Raw genomic sequence first — 16,373 nt, forward strand, 5'->3', positions numbered from 1 at the left:
CACAATAAACTAGTCTCCAGAATATTCTCTGTTCAGAGCGGAGCCACGCCTCAGGAATTTTATAGGACTACTGTACAGCTGAGTCCTGACGCTGCAGAGATTTCCTCCTCCCCGTCTGCAAGGGTGGGCAGGAGAGACTCAAGTGTCAGAAAGTTGTGGGCAACTCAGACAAAGCTGATTGGATCTGTGCAGCAGGCGTTGTGCTTTTGTCACAGGATAACCCCCCACCCCCGTGCAAATCTTCAGAGAAGGTGGAACAAAAACCAAAACCAAACCAAACAAAGCCTTTTGAAGCTCAGTTTCTTTGCCTAGACCCTGGAAGGGGATTCAGGTTTGGAGGTTAGTACTGGAAAATGTGAAGTGCTTTGCTTTCTGCACTCAGCTATGTGGGAAGTAATTTAAACCAGGGAGAAGTGCAGCAAAGGTGACAGATTTGCATTTTTTTAAAAATCCACTTTAGCAGACATTAGCTGCAGTAGAGATGAGCAAAGGAGAACAAGGGCTTTTTTTTCTTTTCGAAAGCAGGACGGTGGGGTTTTAAAGCGTGGAGGGAAAGAAAAGGAAAGCAGAGTGCAGAAACTACAGTACAGTGGGTGGAAGGGAAGTCAAAACAAGAAGCTTGGAAGTAACAGTTCAGGATCAGACGCTGCTTTCCTGCCATGTAAACGAGGGCTGGAGGGGAGGGGAAATGGGGCCAGTCGTTCAGCTGTTTAAAATAAACTTGACATCTGCCAAAGTTTGCATGTTGCTAGCTTGTTGTGCTGGGGAAAGGGGAAAGAGGGATTTTAGAGAGTCGAGAAGTAGAATCTAAAAAGCTGAAAGCAAATGTTAGCAAGAATTAAAACTAGCTGGATAAGCAAATTGGATAGGCAGCTTTGATAGGGGATATATCGTGGCTGGGAAATAACTGCAAACTTAGACGTTGGATCACCGGAGTTTCTTTTCCTGAGCTGTGAAGGGTGTTGGGAGGGGCAGAGAGGGGGAAAAAGAGGAACAGAGAAGAAGCTGGATAAAGTAAGCAAGGTCCACTATTCTGGGGTTTTGTGGTATGTTGCAGGGAAGAAAGTGAGGCGGGCTTCGCAGAGATTTGATTGGAACCATTTACCAACTGCTACAAGAACAAGCTGACAATAGTAATATGCCAAGAGAGAGGGGGAGCGGTTAGGGACGACTTTTTCCTGGAAACCTTTTGGAGAGTCTCAGATGGCTGCTAGGAGGAGGAGGGGAAACTTTCCTTCCATGACCCTTAAGGAAAGCAATTGTTTCAGAAGTTCTATTTGCTGTTTAACATTTTAATTTCTTCTCAAATTAGGAAGCGCACAGTTTTCAATTCACACATACATATTACCAAATGGATAGTTCTGTCCAAACTACAAATCTGTGGGGGAAGAATGTGTTCCCTCCCTTTATTTTTTATTTTTTAAAATCCTCTCTTACAAACACCTTTCAGTGTGGTGTAGCGATTGAAGTGTTGGACTAGGACCTGGGAGACAAGAGACCCCTCCAGACTGCTGGTGCTTTTTTGTGGCTGTATTCTGCAGCATGTTCTGACACAAGAATAGTGCATTCGTGTTGGGTTTATTCAGCCTGAGTTTGTTTTGCAGAGTTTCCCCAGTGCTCCCACATTATTGCTGTCCAGAGGGGCTATAGGCACCACAAAAGTGGGGCAACTGCCCCCCCCCCCGGCTAGCTGTAATAAACTGAAGTGTCTAGACCACTTCCAACAAGAATGGCAAGTGCTCTTTTGAACCCAAAGCAGAAACACGAAGGACCAAACACATTGAACACACTCAGCCAGCAGGTTGCGGGGAAACGAAAGGGGAATGTATCAAGACAGTATTCTGCATATTCACATTGCAACCCATGCAGTATATATGCACATCTGATATGAGTCAGAGAAGTCAGGTTACAGAACCCAGCTGATTTCGTAAGCGGACACCTCCTTGTTACATAAGTTGGCTCAAACATTTCTAAATGGATTACAAGCCCTGCTGCACAGCAAACGGCAAGAACAACAAAATGCTGAAACTGTAGTGAACCGGGAGGGGTTCAAGATTGAATGAAAGCTGAATGAACAGGCATGCTATATCAAATGACAATCCCTAGTTTATAGAGCCTTGAGCACATTTTGCTTCATCTTCCATGTGGCAGCCCTTCAGGTATTTGAAGGGCTCTCAGTCTTCTCTTTTCCCGGCTAAACATACCTAGCTTTCTCAACTGTTCCTCATAAGCAGGCATAGGCAAACTTGGCCCTCCAGATGTTTTGGGACTACAACGCCCATCATCCCCGACCACTGGTCCTGTTAGCTAGGGATGATGGGAGTTGTAGTCCCAAAACATCTGGAGGGCTGAGTTTGCCTATGCCTGCTCATAAGGCTTCCTTTCTAGATCCTGTATCAACTTGTCCACCCTCCTCTGCACACGTTTCAGCTTGTCAATAACCTTCTTAAACTGTGGTGTCCATAACTGGATACAGTACTCCAGGATACAAGGCAGAGGAGAGTAGTACTATTATAGGACATCACGTGACCATTAAAGGCACAGCTACAGGAGCAAATGGAGGTGTATAAAATTATGATAGACATATATAAAATTATGCATGGTGTAGAGAAAGTGGATAGAGGAGACACACACACACACACACACACACACACTCATAATGCTGGAACTTGAGGACATTCAATGAAGCTGAAGACTGGGAGAGTTCCAGGCCAGGTCTCCCAGCTGGAAAGGATCCATAATTAGGCCACAAAGCGGTCCAGGTACTGGACACCCAGCTAGTAATTCAGGCAAGGTCAAGGTCAAGGTCAAGAGACAGTCCAAGGTCAGGTCACACAGAGGCAATAGTTCAGGCAATGTAATAAGCAAAGGTGAGCTCAAGAGGAATTCCACAGTCTGATCACACAGAGGTAATTCTACCTCCACTGTCATAGGCAGCCTGTTTCTGAATACCAGTTACTGGAAACAATACGAGGGGAGAGTACTGTTTTCCCCCAGGTTCTGCTTGCAAGCTTCTCATAGACATCTGGCTAGCCACTGTAGAACAAGATGCTGGCCATTGCCTGATCCAGCAGAACTCTTTTTGTGTTCAGTTCAAAAGTTGGCCGCTCTGGTTGCAACAGCTATCACTATCAAATGGTTCAGGGTACATAAACCGGTACTTAAGGTAAATGGTTAACTTAATTGCAAGGTCATGCTGCAGCATACTAAAATCCAGATTGTATTTAACAGATCATCATCACCATTATTATTTCTTTATTGCATTTATTTACCGCCCTGTACCTGGAGGTCTCGGGGCAGTTCATCATCAGCTGCAAGCCTCTGAGATCAATTCTGGCCCTCTCAGAGAGGGAGCAGCTATAAGAACTTGGGTTGGTGGCATAGTTCACTCTGATCTGAGAGAAAGATCTAAACTCAACAAAGAAACTGCAGAGAAGCAGAGAGGGTCTGGGATAGCTCAGTGGGTAGAGCATAAGGCTCTCAGGGTTGTGGGTTCGAGACTCATGTTGGGCAAAAGATTCCTGCATTTGAGGGGGCTGGACTAGATGCTCCTAGTGGTCCCTTCCAGTTCTAAGATTCTTTGTGTGCTTGTTCAACAGCTCAGTTTCAAGCTGCTCAGATCTGCTTAATCATACATCCCCATTCTATTTCCAGGGCCTGAAAGGTAGAGAACTGTATGCTTTGTGCCTTTAACAGAAAGAGGTGTGAGGTGGAAATTCAACAGATAAAACTGTCGCCCAACACAAAGTCAGAGCAGTCTACCTGCTGAATGATGGGAGACGGAGTTTAAGTGCATGATCATTAAAAGATGAGCTTAACAATGAGGAGCATGCCTTACCCTTGATGCAATCCCACTGAGGGTCTGAGTTTAGGAAAGACAGGTTTATTAAAGGAAATACCGTATTTTTTGCTCTATAAGACTCACTTTTTCCCTCCTAAAAAGTAAGGGGAAATGTGTGTGCGTCTTATGGAGCGAATGCAGGCTGCGCAGCTATCCCAGAAGCCAGAACAGCAAGAGGGATCGCTGCTTTCGCTGCGCAGCGATCCCTCTTGCTGTTCTGGCTTCTGGGATTCAGAATATTTTTTCCCTTGTTTTCCTCCTCCAAAAACTAGGTGTGTCTTGTGGACTGGTGCATCTTATAGAGTGAAAAATACAGTACATGCTTGATAGAAAAGATCCTAGTTTTAGCTAACTAAAGTGGAGGGAGAAAAAGAGCGCCATGCCTGCTCTTTGTTCTCAGCAAGAGAAACATAACAATGTCTCCTCTCTCAAGATAAGAGTGGGAGCCATAGGAAATGAGGTCAGCTAGAGTGCATCAGTCTAGCACCTGAGGAAAGGTCAGCACATGTTAAAGTACAATCTAGGAAGCCATGAGGTTTCTTCTCTATCTTCTTTCTCCCCGTGCAGACCCACCAGCCTCCAATACAAGCAGAGTTGTATCCCAACACTTCCAACGTTCTGTCTGTTTGATCCCCAGTTTTCTGTATCTTCCATTTTAGGACAGTCCATAACATTGTTCTACTGCGAAACCCAGTTGTGCAGTACTTGACAAAGTAGAAGGCTGAAAAGATGGCTGGGAAACCCAAGTTGCACTACGTCCGAGGGAGAGGGAAGATGGAATCTATACGCTGGCTCCTTGCAGCAGCTGGAGTAGAGGTTTGTGTGACCATAAAAATAAAAGGGGGGAGGCAACGCTGGATGAATGAACTAGCAATAGTTAAGATGAATGGCCTCTTTTGCACACACAGCTGAATATATGTGCAGTATGTTGTGCTATCAACACAATTCTCTCTGTATGTTTGTGTGTCTGCATACACAAACACATACACTCCTGCTGCAACTCAGGAGAATGTTTTAAGCATCTGGTGAAGTAGACTGTAGTCCATGAAAAATTATGCCATACTAAAATTATTATTATTATTATTATTATTAGTTGTTGTTGTTGTTGTTGTTGTTTATATGCCGATCATCTGACTGGGTTGCCCCAGCCACTCTGGGCAGCTTTAAGATGCCACAAGACTCTGATGTTAATCTAGGGTTGCCATATCTTGAAGAGCAAAAAGGAGGACAGCCCAAGCCGCTGCCAGTCTGAGCTGGGGCTTCCGCCACACCCATACACCTCTTAGTCCTCAGCTCAGGCTGGCAGCGGCATGTCGGCCCTCCAAAAGAGGACATGTCCAGGTTTCCCCAGATGTATGGCAACCCTAGCTGCATAGGAAAATCTCTGTCTCAAGTAATAAAACTATTTGGCTGCCAATTCAAGGGACAGTTGTTTGTTTTCAATCATACAGCACAGGATTGTATACATGCTGTATACATGTTGACTAAAATGGAAATCCCAATGAGTTTGGTGGGCTGTACGGGAGTGAGGCAAGTGAATATAGGTCATCTAATCAGCCATATAGTTCAGAGAAATGCATGCAGACCTGTTAAGTACTGAGTTGAATAGGATCCAAAATGCAGCAGTCTGATTGGTCCTAGAACAATAGGATTCGGAATGCAGCAGTCTGATTGGTCCACAGGAGCCACCCAATCCAACTCCAGGTGGAAGTGAATCCGCAACCTGACTGGCCTACAGGAGAAGCCCAGAATTAGCCAATCACGTGGGGGGCCCATTATGTAAATAATGTATATAAAGCAGACATTCTGGGGGAACTTCCATTCCTCCTCACCACTATGAGCTGAATAAAGAGCATGAAATCCACACTCTGAGTATATTTCAAAAACAGAGAACCTGTGGATGTATTTTAGAATATATAAAAAAATATTTTTGACATAATAGAAAATGCTATATATAAGAGAGGGGGATCACACTCCCCAGCTACAGAGGGAAGGCCAAGACAAATGTGTCTCTGGGAATACTTCAGAATCTTCAACATGATCTCATTTCAGTGGGTTGGACTGTTCGTCTTTTGAAGTCATTTCAAGCAATAGAATTGTATGAATGGTGTGGCACGCTGAAAATAAACATAGGAAAGAAACTCTGCATTGTATACTGACCAAGCGCATGATTTCTGCCAAGACAAAGGGGCCCTTTTCATCCCAACCATCCTTTTTGTAATATGAATCAATACGAGGGTACAGCAGTGAGGCAGGGAAAAAGGAATTTAATGGCTGTATTGCATTTTGCAGGTTTTCAAAACAGTCCCCCAAATTCCAGGTGCTTTTAAAGTCAAGGAAAATGACCAGCATCTATTTCTCTCAAGATAATTACGACATGAAAAACAAACATGATTCTGTTTGTTCTATTCTGTTTCAGTTTGAAGAACAATTTATTGAAACAAATGAAGACTTGGAAAAATTACGGAAGAGTAAGTCTATGGCTGAAGGTATTCTCTACATGGGACTGATATATTTAAAGAATTAAGGGGGAGCCCCCCTTGATTCTTTAAATGAAAACCTCAGAAACCACTTAGTGTTGGGGTCCACATCCGAGTCTACAAATACTGTTATTTTCATGGGTAAAAAAAAAAATTGGTTTGGTTTTCGCTTGCACAGGAAAATCACAAAGGAATTTGGATTTGGGGATGTCATAGAATTTCAACAGAAAGAGGGAGCAGAAATTGCCAGCTTGGTGTATTTGCCCATGTCCTGAATGGAAATCAATCCACTTAATATGACTGGGATTCACTGTTGTTTCTTTCTGTCCGCAAATGACACATAACTGATTATTTATTTATTTCCCGCCTGTTCTTCAGCCTAAGGCCCCCAAAAGGGGGGTTGCAATATTAAAACACAACACTGAAAACAGTTTGAAAGTACTTACAAACACCCCATTCGTGTTGAGTTTACGTTGCACCAAAATGAATGGGATGACGTGACACCAATGTAAGCTATGTAACTAATTCTGTAAGTTACATAATTTTATCACTGTGGGAAAGTAATGGATTGCTGATGAATGATCCTGCGTGAGAGGCAGGGAAAGGAGGATCCCCAGGTGAGAGATGGGATGGTCCATCCACTTTTGTGTGAGATAAAGGTTAAGATCCACCTAAAGAGGGCTTTGTATTCTTTCTTTCTTTCTTTCTTTCTTTCTTTCTTTCTTTCTTTCTTTCTTTCTTTCTTTCTTTTCTTCTTTCTCTTTTTGTTTTCCTTTTGCTTCCTCTTTTTTATTAGTTTGTCTTTTATTGTATTGTATCTTGAAAAAATTCAATTAAAAAATCTTTTAAAAACCCATTACAATGGACAGAGAAATGAACGATGAATAGAAACAGTGTATGGAATGAATACAGGCTTGAATGGAAAACGACGTCTTTTTGCATCTCTATTTGAATCATACAAACCAATGGGGAGCCACATTTTCCTAAAGAAAGCTGCTCTACCGAGATGTGATCCTTATTAGAGACTGCAATACTTCAGTTTTAACTTTCAAAGAAGGCAGGCCGAATCAATCTGTAATTCAGGTGGTTTAGCAACAATTTCCAGAATGATTGAACTCAGGAACCTTGATCGGGGAACAATGTATAAGGGGCAATTAAACAAGATATGATAAAGGGATTCTATTGGTTTGTTGTCACATGCGCATAAAACAGAGGTTTTACCGTTAGAAAATCTATTGCTCAGCACATTTGAGGGGAACACATTAAATCTGGCTCTAACAAATGTGAATCTATGCGACGCAGCCGATAAAGTAGACAGATATCGAGGTATCTGGGACATAGATGTAATGCCCTGATTTATCGGGGAACATGTACCTCCACCTGTAGTAAGATTTTGTTGCAAATCAGCCTCCTCCAATCTTTGTTTGATGACCTTTTTAGCTGTAATTAGATCTAAATTAAGTATATCGGAAGGAGAGATTCCATAAGACAACAGTTTGGAATGGATTTTTGTTGCCCATGGGCTGGTGAATTCATCTCTCCAAAGGCACTGAATAAGATGGTAATTTGGCAATTTATGCCAAAGGGACAGCCAATAATTAAAGGCATGTCTCCACATCAGAATCTCTAAGGAGGGGGTCTTAAGTTCTAAGCGAATGGCAGAGTTGCTTACACAGGAGGTTGTTTCAAAAGGCGTCTGAGAAAAATATTTTGCAATGTCACCAGGGGCATGAGGTTCACAAAGGGACCGCATAGGCCATAGTTGCAACCACTTTTGCACTATAAAATTTTAGGGCGCATGGAACATGCATAGCCCCCTCAGTAAAGAAGAAGCGTAATAGAGCGTAGATAAGGGCTTTAACCTTATTTTGTAAATATGTGATATTGAATCAATCTGAAATACTAAGTTTGTGAGAACTGAATCATTCACCCCCATCTTTTTCTCCTTTAAAGATGGACAGCTCCTGTTTCAGCAAGTGCCCATGGTGGAAATAGATGGCATGAAGATGGTGCAGACGCGAGCGATTCTCAACTACATCGCAGCAAAGCACAACCTCTACGGGAAGGACCTGAAGGAGAGAGCACTGTACTTATTAACATGTAGAATTCGCTCTAGGTTTATTTTTGAATAGAAAGCCAGCTCTTGACAGAAGCTGAAAACACGGAATGTCTGCCCTGAACTTCAAACATTCAACCATCTTTCTGTTTATGCATCTGTATATTCCCAGAGCTATATGTCACAATGTGATTCTTACAAGAACATTTAGACTAAAGCTCCTTGGGGAGGGAAACTGCCTAATAACATGATAATACCAAACACATCATGCACCATGCCTGCTAACCTTCCATACATGTGTGAAAGATCCCACCATGCATGCTGGGTTGCAACTGACTGGTTGCACAAATATATGTCCTTCCACATGGCTGCTGAAATGTATTAGAGCTGGTCATGATTTTTCACCTGCATATAAATTTAGGAATGGTGAAAGTCACATAAGTAATTATATATATTTTTCTGTTTGGATAAACAGCATCCTTCAATCTGTTTCTATTTTTTATTTACTGTATACATTATATCATTAATGTATTGCTAATTTTGGAATGTATAATATGCTGTAATTATATTTTGATTTTCTTGTACTTTGATTGACAGCAACAACAACAACAACAAGAAGAAACACAAAAAATGAAAGTAACTGTTCTAATGGCTTCTTTCAGGATTGACATGTACGTGGAAGGAACAACTGATCTGATGGGGATGATAATGACGCTCCCTTTCCAGCCCCCTGAGAACAAAGAAAAGCAGACCAGCCTAATTTTTGAGAGGGCCACAACCAGATACTTCCCAGTTTATGAAAAGGTAAGGGATTGTCAGGTAGCAACATAGAATATGCAGCTAGACCTTAACTGCTGAAGGTGTATGGGGAGAACCATCCATAGCAGCAGCAAAATTCTGCAGCAGCACTTAAATGTGGAATAGTAAACCTACAAGTCTACCAACATTTTGTACTACAACTCTCCTAATTCCTGACCATTGGCCATGCTGGCTAGGGCTGATGGGAGCTGGAGTCCAGCAAATATGTGGTTTCCCACTCCCGATGTCAAGTTCCAATGCTACTGAGCAGAGAATCACAGCAATTAGGGCCTTTCGGTGTTATTCAATGGGATACATGCAGGTGTGTAAAATGTATATTTGAATGAAAAAGCCAAGTGGCTACTCTCATGGGACAGTCCTTGCCTGCCTCTCAGCCTTACATGGCTGAAACACAAAAGAAGCAGAAATAATCCACAAGGAGCCTCTGTGGCCCAGTCTGAGCCAGGGGTCTACAAACCCTCAACACTGACTTCTATTTCTTTGTATGCCACAGGTTTTAAAAGATCATGGACAAGATTTCCTTGTTGGTGGGAAGTTCAGCTGGGCAGATGTCCATCTGCTTGAAGCTATTCTGATGGTCGAAGAGATGAAGCCTGGTGTTCTTTCTGCGTTTCCTCTGCTGCAAGTGAGTGAACTAAGACATGTTCTGAGAAATGAGATGGAACGGAAACTGTAAGACTGTGTGTATTCACAGAGTGCAAATACAGCAACTGGATAAACTTCAGTCATAGGAGTGTGCCGCACTTAGCATCTATATGATGGTGATTATGGTGGTGTATGAGAGCAAGTCCAAGTGGCCATCTGGGGGATATGTCTTATGTCCTTATGTCAGGCATCTGGAAGTTTCTGTGGAGCAGGCACCTAGACTTCTGCATCTACTTTGCTTGATGGCAAAAGTGCTTCGTCTCCTGGCTAGAATTGCCTTAGTTTGATGCATTACAAGACACCCTGACCAAAAAAGGCTCACCGGATTATAAATTTGGGGGGGCGGGGGGTTGTAGAAAGACTATAAAGTTCAGATTTCACATGTGGATTCAACACCATAGGACCACAGATCTTTTTCCATAGATGCATTCTTCCACTGATTTAGACTTATGTGTATAATTATCTCTGAATATTTTTACAATGCTTGTAAAAATATGCCCCTGCTTATAATTAAGCAGATTGGTTGCTTTTCAAAACTCCCATGTCATAATAGTGCTTAAAACTTTATTTCAACCACTCAGAATTTGACAATCAAAGAATACCATTTTTGGTACAGTTATACCTCGGAATAAATACGCTTCAGGATAAGTATTTTCGGGTTGCGCTCCACGGCGACCCGAAATGAATGGAGCGCGTTACTTCCAGGTTTTGTCGCTTGCATATGCACAGATGGTCAAAATGACATCACGCGCATGCACGGAAGCTGCGAAACGCGACACGCGCATGCGCAGACGTGCTGTTGCATCTTACTTTCTGTTCAGGATGAGAACGGGGCTCCGGAACAGATCCTGTTCACATCCCAAGGTACCACTGTACATGTCTAGAAACAACAAGAATAATAATGCATGTGAAAACATATAACATTTTCAAAACCCCTGCCGAAAGTTTACAATGATTCAACAGGAAAATTGAATAGGGAGGGAAGAGGAAAGCAAACATTAGAAGCTGGTGGATGGGGTCTTTTTCTCAAATGTAAGTCCATCTATGTTGGGAAGTTTTTCCTTATTCTTAGACGAGATTCTTGTTTTTTCATCTAGGCCTTCAAGACAAGAGTAAGCAACATCCCCACAATTAAGAAATTCTTGCAGCCTGGCAGCCAGAGGAAGCCCCCATTTGATGAAAATTATATTGTACAGATCAGGAAGATTTTCAACTTCTGAGCACTTCAGCTACAACAATCACTGCAAACAGTGGCCTTATTTTTCTTGATTTATACTGCTTCTGCACATACACCTTCGCTAACTTTTTGTCAGCCACCTTGATATTTTATTACAAATTCTGTGAAAAGTTACTCCCACATCTAACTCAACTTTTAAATCCATTCTGGTAAGGGGGCATGCTTTCAGAAACCTGGCATAATCATGGGTAATAATAATGTGCAAACCAGTTTGGGATAAGAAAATGATGGGGTTATATAGACCCTTCATGCTGCTCAATCCAGACTAAAAGTATGTTCTTTCAGTATTAGCTCAGAGATATAACTTGCTGGTGGCAAAAGTAGTTCAATTACATTAATCAGGATTTATGCTAAACATGTGGGGAGTCTATGATTTTGATGCTTGAGAACCCAGGTAGATCCAAACAAGGCCTTAAAATTGAATTACAACATATTGCATGAATTTCAGGGCTATGTACTAATTTTGAGAAATCAATTGTTGTGTACTATAATATCAACCCCAACATCCAGTTAGATTTATGCAAATTACTCAGAAGCCTTTCGATTTTTATGCATTCATATACCGAAAAAATTGAATAAAATGTTTAAATTAAATTTTTGTCCATCGTTGGAAAACATTGCCAGGGTCAACAAACAACTGGTTATGTGCCACTTAGAATGTCTTCAGATGAACAGCAGCAGGAGAAATGTAGGAATCATGTCAAAGGCAGTCATATGTACTGTTAGTGATTATTACTATGTTACTAAATTATCCTTTGCCTTCCTTGACCTACGACACAAATCTATTCAGGCACTGAATTTGTTACTATGTAGTAACTCAATCATTACCAAGGATAACTGCCTTAACAATTAAAATGCATTTCTTTCTTTTCTGTTGAGCTGTATTTATTACGACTGTTTGCTAGCATGCACCTCTCTGTGAAACATGGATTTTAGGAGGAAATCCTACTCATTTCACGTAAGCATGCTTAGATCTCAACCCAGATGGTTTTCCTCCCTACTTTTCATGATCTTACACGCTTCAGTATGTGCTGATCACAGATTTTGGTTCCGACTCCAATTTGGCATTTTAGAAAATGGCCTATCTCAAGTGCAAAGTGCTTTGGAAGCTGCCCAATTCAGCTGGGGAGTCAAAGTCCACACTGGAATAGAAAAGCTGCGTTCATCTCCCTTCCACCCACAGTTCAAAGGAAACCTGCAAGTCACAGCCAGCAGAGTCAATTGGCCAGTGGTCAGAAATGATGAGAATACAAAGCTGTGCAAGGCTCTGGTGAGTGCAGGGGAGTTGAGCTCTGTACAAGAAAGGGCAGCCCCTGTGGGAATGTTTAGGGATGCAGGGGAGGATATATTGTCTAAGATATCCTATCCCAACTTGTCTTTACAAGTTCAACAAAATCAGCAGTTAACATTCCCCTTTCTTAAACACACACACACACACACACACAGCAGATAGCTTGCTCAGACTCCTTAGAGTCTCTGTAAATATTTCCTGGTATTTTCCCCATTTAATCCCCCCTAAAATAAGGCGCTACCCAGTCTTCTGTAAAGCATAAAACATTTACTCACAAGTGATCATCTGTTCACACAAAGGTTCCCAGAAGGCAGACTTAAAAGGTTACAACATAGTTTAAATGTGGTGACGTGGGTGGCGCTGTGGGTTAAACCACTGAGCCTAGGACTTGTCGATCAGAAGGTCGGCGGTTCGAATCCCCGCGACGGGGTGAGCTCCTGTTTCTCGGTCCCTGCTCTTGCCAACCTAGCAGTTCGAAAGCACATCAAAAGTGCAAGTAGATAAATAGGTACCGCTCCGGTGGGAAGGTAAACGGCGTTTCCGTGCACTGCTCTGGTTCTCCAGAAGTGGCTTAGTCATGCTGGCCACATGACCCAGAAGCTGTACGCTGGCTCCCTCGGCCAAAAAAGCGAGATGAATGCCGCAACCCTAGAGTCGGTCACGACTGGACCTAATGGTCAGGGGTCCCTTTACCTTTACCTATCTCCTTATGGGAGAAAGCCCCCTATTTCTTCTCTTGGCCTCGAACCAAGGGTGCATATTAGTAGTGCTGTTGTTAAGGTGGCATCGATAAAGATGAGAGAGACAAGATGGTCGCCAGCCTGTGGTTCTGGTTCTTTCTACTTCAGGAGAGGCCACGCCCATCTCAAGTTGCACATAGGAAGTTTCGTCTCAGTCCTGGAAAGCAGAAAGTTCTGGCTGGAGGACTGAGAGAACCTTCATGTCTACTCTACCCATGTTGTGTTTGACTGCACCTGATTCTTACATCCCACAGCCCCATCAATGAGTGCTGCCAAATGAGAAACATTGCCCATGTGCCAGCTTCTGATGGGCACCTCCAAGATCCCTGCTCTCCTTTCTTAGGGTTCTTTATATTTGAAGGGCTTGAACTGGTCAGTCCCTTTAATAGAACGGGGAGGCCTAGCCCATGTGGCTGATGGTCAGAGATGTTGAGAGCTGATGTACAGAGAGCCACAGGTTCCCCAGCCCCCCAAAACAGAGGACTATTCTCAGCAATGGGTACATGACCACCACTCACCTCTCTGCAAAAAGGGCCTGAGGACGAGTGTTACACTTGTGATGCAAAACTTTCACGTCTCCCATGCCTTTAAAAGTTTTAATCGGTAGATTTGCCTTAGAAGTAGAATATTGTAAAGAAAAGTGCTTTCTTTTTGTCCCACATTTATTTGTTTTCCAAAGTTGCCATGGGCACTTAACAAGGAACTGATCTGTTTAAAACAACAGTATTATACCAGGGTAAGCAGTCACTGAGCCACTCCTTGGGTTTGTTTTTCACCCTCCAGCCAAATAGATGATACAGTATGAGAACTGGAATATTCACAAAGCAAATGATTACTGCTCTGATCATTTCAGAGAAGTACTATATTAATCCCTGTAATGGAATATACTTGTTTTAGACTACTAAACTAGAGAATCCCACTTCTCAGCCTTCTTAATTTGTCAGCCTTGTGTCATCAAACAAGACTGGGCCTGCATTTAACCTGTGTTGATCTTTTCCCCCACTTACCAAGAGCATTAGGAGGTTCCAATTTACGCTGCTTCTTTATCTTGGTAGCTCCCCAGGGTTTACTGTTTAAAGGGGTGAAAGAATTCTGTGAATTCTAACCAGCATTTCGAAGGGTAATGAAACATGCCGAAATTCAATCTCAGTTTGAAAACTCTATCCTGGAATTACCTCAGCCACTCAGCCAGAGTTGGCAACCTTACACATGACCTACAATAATACTGTCGGCTTGGAATGTTTGAGTAGGTTGCACACTTTATAAATACAAGAAATAAAAGTTTTGATGTGTGATTTCTGTGTCTATGGCCCTCCAGAAGTTGTCAGACTGTAACGCCCCTCATCTCTGTTCATTGGCCATGCTGGATGGGGGTTGATAGTATTTGGAGTCTGACAACATGTGGAAGGCCACAGGCTTCGCACCCCGATTTAGAGCCATAAATCTTCCTATTGGGAGTTTGGCACATGGCTTAATAGGACCACATGAGCTAACTCCACCTGCAGCACGGACATGTTCCGTGGACATGCTCCCCGCCTTGTGTGCATTCAGTATAATGCATGGAATACGCTGCTTACATTATTAAATATGTGGCCTTCAACAGCTGCAAAATTCACTATGAAGTAATGGAAAACTGGAGCTGCTGAAGTTCTGTCTGTGGGAAAATGACTGGGTGCTCTGCCAGACTTTAGTGGCTGACCGTATCTATAGTTCTAGTTACAGATAGGTAGCCATGTTGGTCTGCCGTAGTCGAAACAAAATAAAAAAAAATCCTTCCAGTAGCACCTTAGAGACCAACTAAGTTTTTTATTGGTGTGAGTATTTGTGTGCATGCACACTGTGTATCTGAAGAAGTGTGCATGCACACGAAAGCTCATACCAATAACAAACTTAGTTGGTCTCTTAAGGTGCTACTGGAAGGATTTTTTTTACTTTGTTTTGACCCTATCCAGTTAGTTCGTTGTCTTTTTTAAAAAAAAAGTTGCAAAACTCACTGCATGAATTAATTATCAACTTTTCTGGCCTTGGAGATACAGTGAGTACAACTCAGCAGTTTAATAGCTGGTTTAAAATTAAGCTGTTGGACAAATGCAGAAAGGACTGTCTTACTGTTGTTTATCAATTCTGGAGATTAATCTGAGGGCACTTACACACACAAGGGAGAGAGAGTGAGAGAGAGAAAGAGGAAGAGAGAGAGAGAGAGAGAGGGAGGGAGAGAGAGAGAGAGAGAGAGAGAGGCAAAGCTCATGTCTGGTGACCACTATAAATAGCTCTGTGTGTCATTGTGCCACTGTAAATTGTCATGCCGACGTAGTGAACATGGGGGGGGGGGGTAAATAGCATTTAGATGACTGAGCCTCCTCAGGCGCCTTCCTATACTTATCAGGAGCAAGTCCCATTGAACCCAATGGGCTTCTGACCAAGTAGAGTGAAGAAATTAACATGCTCCGCCATTTTGTGTTTAGATGCTACAAAACGGTTGCATTTGGTTTCAGAGGCCTGCGCTGCACAGTCTGGGCAAAGGTTCACAGAATGTTAAAGGGACACAGGGGGACATTTTGCAGGGGGGCACCAAATGATCAGCCTAGCAACCTGGCACTTATGTAACCAAGTGTCTGACTGGGTGAAAGGTTGGGATGATTGTGCGGGTGGGGGGAGGAGGAGGGAGAGAATGAACATAGTGTGTCTAAGTCAAGCAAGAAAACAGGGTGGTTAATTGTTAAAGAAACACAAGAGGGAAAGGAATTGCACGATTCCTTTCAGATAATATCAATCAATCAAAACTTTATTAGCAAAGCCAACAGGCCACAGCTATACAGGAATTAAAAATAGAAATAAGGATAAAAGAGAGAAAAGAACAAGCAAAAGGAGGTCCGTCAGATGAACAAGTCTGTCACTCAGATGGTGGCCCTCAATTTCATAGCTCTCTCGATGTACCTCGCAACCTTCTCTGTTATCTGACTATCCGTATCAGATAAGAGGAAATACAGTGTGATGTCTGGTGAACGGCCGGGGTTGGCGAGAATGAGTGGAGTAATAATCTCATTCCTTAGGTCTTTGTAAAGGGGGCAGGATAGGAGAACGTGGGACATTGTTTCCGTATTACCATCTCCACATGGGCAGAGTCGTTTTTTAAATGGAGTCTTTTGGTAGCGACCTTCGAGTACGGCAGAAGGGAGAACATCCCATCTAGCCAATGTAAAGGCACGTCTGTATTTTGGGATGGTTAGTTTAAACAAATATGAAACTGGAGGATCAAAATGA

The 16,373-nt window shown here is 42.6% G+C and overlaps 1 protein-coding gene across 1 annotated transcript; it reads left to right on the plus strand.

The window, feature by feature from the left end:
* The first annotated feature begins 153 nt into the window (after window positions 1–153).
* Window positions 154–11,950, plus strand: LOC309339285 (glutathione S-transferase-like). The gene is made up of 7 exons (XM_081857465.1): window positions 154–339; window positions 4,501–4,657; window positions 6,261–6,312; window positions 8,275–8,407; window positions 9,040–9,181; window positions 9,690–9,821; window positions 10,939–11,950. The coding sequence occupies exons 2-7, from the start codon at window positions 4,571–4,573 to the stop codon at window positions 11,059–11,061; spliced, it is 669 nt and encodes a 222-aa protein (XP_081713591.1). The 5' UTR covers window positions 154–339; window positions 4,501–4,570; the 3' UTR covers window positions 11,062–11,950.
* The last annotated feature ends 4,423 nt before the right edge of the window (window positions 11,951–16,373 follow it).

This window comes from Podarcis erhardii (assembly GCF_964252035.2).
Source record: "Podarcis erhardii genome assembly, chromosome: 3".
Taxonomy (NCBI): domain Eukaryota; kingdom Metazoa; phylum Chordata; class Lepidosauria; order Squamata; family Lacertidae; genus Podarcis; species Podarcis erhardii.

Coding starts and splice junctions, on each gene's coding strand:
- LOC309339285 (XM_081857465.1), top strand. CDS start 4,571: ATGGCTGGGAAACCCAAGTTGCACTACGTCCGAGGGAGAGGGAAGATG. Junction 4,658..6,260: donor TTGCAGCAGCTGGAGTAGAG/GTTTGTGTGACC, acceptor ATTCTGTTTCAG/TTTGAAGAACAATTTATTGA. Junction 8,408..9,039: donor GACCTGAAGGAGAGAGCACT/GTACTTATTAAC, acceptor GGCTTCTTTCAG/GATTGACATGTACGTGGAAG.